Consider the following 6129-nt stretch of genomic DNA (forward strand, 5'->3'; position numbering starts at 1 on the left):
ATAAACAAGCATTCACACAAACAAACATACATACACAACTCTCTGTGTCGCTCTCTTTCTCTCTCTCTCTCTCTCTCTCTCTCTCACACATACACACACACACACACACATAGGACACCATTTAAAATATGCATGTGTCCTACGTCTTCCACTCCTTATTGGTATGAGACAATAAGGCCTCCATAAAGCGCAGCACCCAGAGCCTTGTGAGCCTGCTGAGCCTAGTGAGGCTTAGACTTGTGTGTGACGGCCTGATCCCTGCCAGGGCAGAGGGCCAGCATCACCACTCTCCTCTCCAGGCACCGCACAGAGACACAGAGAGGGAAAGAGGGTGTGAGAGAGAGGGAGGGAGGGAGAGAGAGAGGGAGGGAGAAAGAGAGAGAGAGAATGGGAGGACGAGAAATAGATACACACACAGCTGTAAAAACAAGTAAGCCAACAGATGGAGACTGAGAAACAGAGAGAAAGAGAGAGAGAATCGAAAAGACAGGAGAGGATGACATAAATGAAAGAATAGTTTGCAAAAGAGAGATGTATTCAGATAAGTGGAATGTGAATTGGCCTTGTCATTACACTTGCTGAGAGAAGCCCTCTGTTCTCTCCTCCTAACTCCCCTCTCTTTTCCCAGATGGCCTCTGTGTGTGTGTGTGTGTTTGTGCGCATGATGATGATGTCGCCGTGACAAAGCTGACAGATCTTCAACTGAAGCATCCTCCTGTCCATCTGCTTGTCCAGGCCTGACAGTCATTTAACACAGTAGCCATCCCTCAGCAGAGAAGAGGAGAGGAGTGGACAGGAGAAAAGAGAGATGGGAGAGGAGAGGATAGGAGAGAGGGGAGAGGAGAGGAGAGAGATGGGAGAGGAGAGGATAGGAGAGAGGGGAGAGGAGAGAAGAGAGGGGAGAGGAGAGGATAGGAGAGAGGGGAGAGGAGAGGGGAGAGGAGAGGAGAGAGGGGAGAGGAGAGGATAGGAGAGAGAGGAGAGGATAGGAGAGGTGAGGAGAAGAGGAGAGAATAGGAAAAGAGAGGAGCAGAGAAGACAAGAAAGAAGAAGAGTGAAGAGGAAAGGAGAGCAGAGGATAATACAGCAGAGGAGAGGAGCGGAAACGAGAAAAGATGAGAGGAAGAGATGGGAGAAGAGAGAGAATGATGAGAGGAGAAGAGAAGAGGAGAAAAGAAAAGAAAAGAGAGAGAAGAAGAGGAGAGGAGAAGAGGAGCAGCTCAATGTTCAACCTCAGCACAAATATGCGTCCACAACTAAATAATGATAACAACTAAAGGACGCCATCAACATTCATGGAGAGAAAAAGAAAGTGGTGACATTCTTTTGGACGTTCTGTTTGTTTTTCCTCCCGTCTTTCAGGGGGGAAAAAGAGGCCGGCTATCAGCGTCAGGCTGGCGCCTACTTCCCCCGTACCCAACGGCCCACAATGCATCTGGGCGCTGTCCAGGGAGCCCCAGCTACGAGCCAAATCCATGGCGCTGCGCCCCACCGCCAGCTCAGGCTGTAATCCCCGCTCTGATTAGGAGGTAATCCCGTGCTCGCGCTTGTGATCTGAGTAATGAGTCTCCTCAAAGCGCCCCCCTGTTGTCAGGATGAGGTACTGCACATGGGAGAAACTCATTCATGTTTACAGTAAGGGTGTGGGTACACACACACACACACACACACACACACACACACACACACACACACACACACACACACACACACACACACACACACACACAGACACACACAGTGCTTTTGTTTAGACCTGCGGGTTAATTGTTTTGAAAATGTGATGGCAGAGTTGACACAAGCATCATTAAAGTGAACTCTCTCACAACATTTACAGTTTTTCTCGACCGCTTTAATGCTTGTGTCAAATCTGACATCACGTTTTCAAAACAGTTAACACCCATGTCTGAACAAAAGCGCTCTGGCCAAAATGACACATTTTGCTTGCAAAAGGCTCTTACTCTCTCAAAACACTTAAAACATGCAGCAAAAGCAAATTTTGCCTTCAAACAACACATCTTGAAGTCAAATCACTGTGTGATTTCAATCAATCATTACACACTGGACAACACAAAGTAAAATATAGTTCTCAGCCATTTTCTATGTCTGTGCCATTTCTTTCTAATTTTTTCTGCTATCAAAAATTAATTGTTTTCATTTCATTGAACTACAAATTGTCATTTTTCATTTAAATAGACCTGTACAGTAAACACCTGGACTTGTCATCTTTTGTACTGTTTGTACAATCAGCAATCATTCATTATCCACAAGAGATACCATAATTGTTCTGTGTTGCTATTTGCAAGTATGGATCTAAGGCACATTTAGAGAGTATTGTATTGCCTATGGTATTTGGTGAAAAAACTGTACAAAATATGAAAAGTTAGTTAGTATTATAAAAATCCAGGTGTTTACTGTAGGTTTATTTCAATGAAAAATGACAAGTTGTAGTTCAATGAAATGTGTCTTGTCTTGTGTAGGTGCTTACTGTAGGTCTTGTCAATGACAGTAATATCTTGGGAGGAATGAATACCATTAATTTTTATTCAATACATTTTGTCTTTTCACAGTTTGTCTGACACCAGAAAAATGAGAAAAAATGGCACAAACATAGCAAAAATGAAGGCTGAAACATCTCATTTTGAGAACTATATTTTGCATTTTGTTGTCCAATGATTGATTGAATCAAATCACACAGTGATTGGACTACAATATGTTTTTTTGAAAACGTGATGTGAGAAAAACTGTAACTATATGTATTGTGTTACATGGGGGATCAGTATTAAACTGATTATCAGTATTTGTACTGAAGGTCTTGCTCATGGTGTTAAATGAGTACATTGATTGGTCCCATAATGTTAAGTCATTCTTACATTTATAGATTTAAGACAATCTAATAGCATCTTTCCACTGTCAATCTAGTAGACTATAATTCTCTCACAAACTGTTAATTAAATGCATCTAACATAAGCTATTCTATTCAGTTTTGTGCAATTTTGTGAGGTAGGCCTATATTCCTTTTACTACAGATTGGCATTGGAGCGGTATGTTTGTATCGATATCCTCATGCAAATACACACATTTGCATTTTTCTCTTGAGACCATGTGTGAGACGGCAGCATCAAGCTAACAGGCAGCAGTAACCTCAGGCACAATTTAACGAGCTCAAATGAAAAATCCCCACCATTGGCAAAATCACACAGCATAGCAACAATACGCTTATGTGAGTAACACCCGTCAAATTAATACACACACGCATTCAAACACAGATAAATCACCCCCAACTCACAGACACACACACACACAGGCACACAGAGGCACACTATCACACACACACACACACACAGATGCACACTATCACACACACACACACACACAGATGCACACTATCACACACACACACACACACACACACACACACACACACACACACATGGGTGCACACTCACACAAAAACACAGTCACAGACACACACACACACACACACACACATTGGCACACACACAGGCAAGGACTAAGGGCCCAGTATATTTACCCAGCCTCATCTTGGCAGTCTCCTGCACCTGCATCCTCTCCAGCTCTGCGAGACAGGGAGGCTCTGGGAGGGGGAGGAGAGAGAAGGTCATTACCTCACAGTCACCGCGCCATGGCAACAGAGAGAGAGAGAGAGAGAGAAAGAGAGAAACATGAGCATGTACATGAGCTTTAGTAATGATACTGTGACATACTGTACATTCAGGCAAATAAAGCTTTATACTATAACTGAATTGAACTGAGATGTGAGAGAGATGGTGAGAGAAAGTAATGGAGGGAGAGACAGAGAGAGATGGTGAGAGAGAGACAGTATGTATGTATAGGTGTACGTATATGTGTTTGTATATGTATGTATGTGCATGTATGTATGTGTACAGTATGTATATATATATATATACATACTGTTATGTACTATTATTGTTCCCTCCATACTTTGTATGACTGCTTTGGCAATACAAATGTCTTATTTGTCATGTCAATAAAGCATTTTGAATTTGAATTTGAATGAGACAGAGATGGTGAGAGAGAGACATGGAGAGAGAGACATGGAGAGAAAGAGTCATGGAGAGAAAGAGATGGTGAGTGAGAGACAGGGAGAGAGAGAGGCATGGAGAGAAAGAGATGGTGAGTGAGAGACAGGGAGAGAGAGAGGCATGGAGAGAAAGAGATGGTGAGTGAGAGAGACAATGAGAGAGACGGTGAATGGTGAAAGAGCATTATCTACCTGCACGTGTGTTTACATACTCGCTAACGTACAAGCTGTGTCAGTCGTAAGTGTAGACTAGCACTGATCTGGTGGAGTGTGGATCACTCCCCTAGAGTGTGTGTGTGTGTGTGTGTGTCTGTGTGCGTGTGTGTGTGTGTGTGTGTGTGTGTGTGTGCTTGCGTGGGACAGAGAAGAAAACACTCTGAGATGGTATAGTCTGACAGATTGAACTGCGGTGTGCTTAGTCAGTACACAGGAGAGCAGAGTACAGCTCAATTTCAGCTAGTTCAAAGAAGTGTCCAAAAGAGTCAGAGTGCTGTTGTCAGTGTGTGTGTGTGTGTGTGTGTGTGTGTGTGTGTGTGTGTGTGTGTTTTTGTGTGAGTATGTGTGCATGGTTGTGTGTGTGTGTGTGTGTGTGTGTGTGTGTGTGTGTGAATGCCAGTCTGGCATTCACAATGGATATCCAAAGGATATCAGGTATAAACACAAGCCATGCAAATGTTTAGCTAAATTGAGCTGCTTGCACATTGCCTCTTGCATGCGGGGACATCTGATCCAATCAGAGTCCAAACACAGTGTGGGTGATAAGCATCTGTATTAACACCAGGTGTAGATGCACTGGTGAGATCAGATTGTTTGTTATCTGGATATAGATCTTTGCGCACACAAACAGACACACACACACACACAGTCACACACACACACACACAGTCACACACACACACACACACACACACACACACACACACACACACACACACACACACACACACACACACACACACACACACACAGCTTGCATATTAATGCAGAGTGTAAATGAGATCAGATATGTTTGCTGTGGAAAAATCAAAAGCTGACTTTTACAACTATACAGAATACAGAATATTACACAAAGTGATCAATACAACTCAAGCATTATTTAGGGATGTTAAATGCCCAGTCGATCACATTGGATCCTATTTCATAAGGCCTATTCTCTTGTAGCTTGTTCAAGGCTATTATGTGATAGTCAAGGATAGTTGTGTGTGCGCCAAGCTGATAAGTGCTTGATGAGTTAAATTTCACAACAGAAACTTGTGCAGGCCCCTCAGGGGATCTTTGGAATAATGTGAAGCAAATTGGTTTGCCCTCCAGGCACACTGGGGCTTCAGGGTTACTTTCCATTACACCAGTCTCAATCTCAGTCCATCGCTACTCCCTCTCTACCTCTCTACCCCTCTCTTCCTCCCTCTCCTCTCTTCCTCCTTTCCTCCCTCTCTCCCTCCCTCTCTACCCCTCTCTTCCTCCCTCCCTCCCTCTCTACCCCTGTCTTCCCCTCTCTTCGTCCTTTCCTCCCTTTCCTCTCCTCTCCCTCTCTCTCTACCCCTCTCTTCTTCCCTCCCTCCCTCCCTCTCTTCCCCTCTCTTCCTCCTTTCCTCCTTCTCTCCCTCTCTCCCTCCATCTCCACCCCTCTCTTCCTCCCTCCCTCTCCCTCTACCCCTTTTTTCTTCTCTCTCCCTCTCTACCCCTCTCTTCCTCCCTCCCTTCCTCTCTACCCCTCTCTTCCTCCCTCTCATCTTCCCTTCCTCTCTACCCCTCTCTTCCTCCCTCCTTCCCTCTTTAAATCCCTCCTTCCCTCTCTACCCACTTCTACATCTTTTTCACTCTCTTCCTCTCTCCTTCCCTATCCATTTCTCTCCCTTTCTCTGTCTCTCTTTACCCCTCCTCCCTCTCTTTCCCCCTATCTCTCTTCCTCTCTCCCTCCTTCTACCTCCCTCCATCTCTCTCTCTCTTTCCCTCCCTCCATCTCTCCCTCTATCCCTTTCTTTCTCCCTCTTCCCTCAGGGACTCACTCTCTCTCCAGAAGCAGAAGCACCACTCCACCATGGACACCTTCCCGTCCTTGT

At 44.6% G+C, this 6129-nt stretch overlaps 1 protein-coding gene across 1 annotated transcript in view; it reads right to left on the bottom strand.

The window, feature by feature from the left end:
- The window catches only part of LOC143137798 (testican-2), a 37253-nt gene that overhangs the window by 3623 nt on the left and 27501 nt on the right, over positions 1 to 6129 (bottom strand). Inside the window, exons 7-8 of the mRNA XM_076298125.1 lie at positions 6076 to 6129; positions 3536 to 3598 (exon numbers count right to left, since the gene is read on the bottom strand). The exon at positions 6076 to 6129 is cut by the window's right edge and continues 183 nt beyond it. Of these exons, the coding sequence (XP_076154240.1) occupies positions 3536 to 3598; positions 6076 to 6129 (117 nt within the window). The remainder of the gene's footprint in view (positions 1 to 3535; positions 3599 to 6075) is intronic.

Source organism: Alosa pseudoharengus, unplaced genomic scaffold (genome assembly GCF_046254945.1).
Source record: "Alosa pseudoharengus isolate Yale_2024_CS ecotype anadromous, Long Island Sound unplaced genomic scaffold, YU_APseudo_1.1 YU_APseudo_1.1_scf_21, whole genome shotgun sequence".
Lineage (NCBI taxonomy): Eukaryota > Metazoa > Chordata > Actinopteri > Clupeiformes > Clupeidae > Alosa > Alosa pseudoharengus.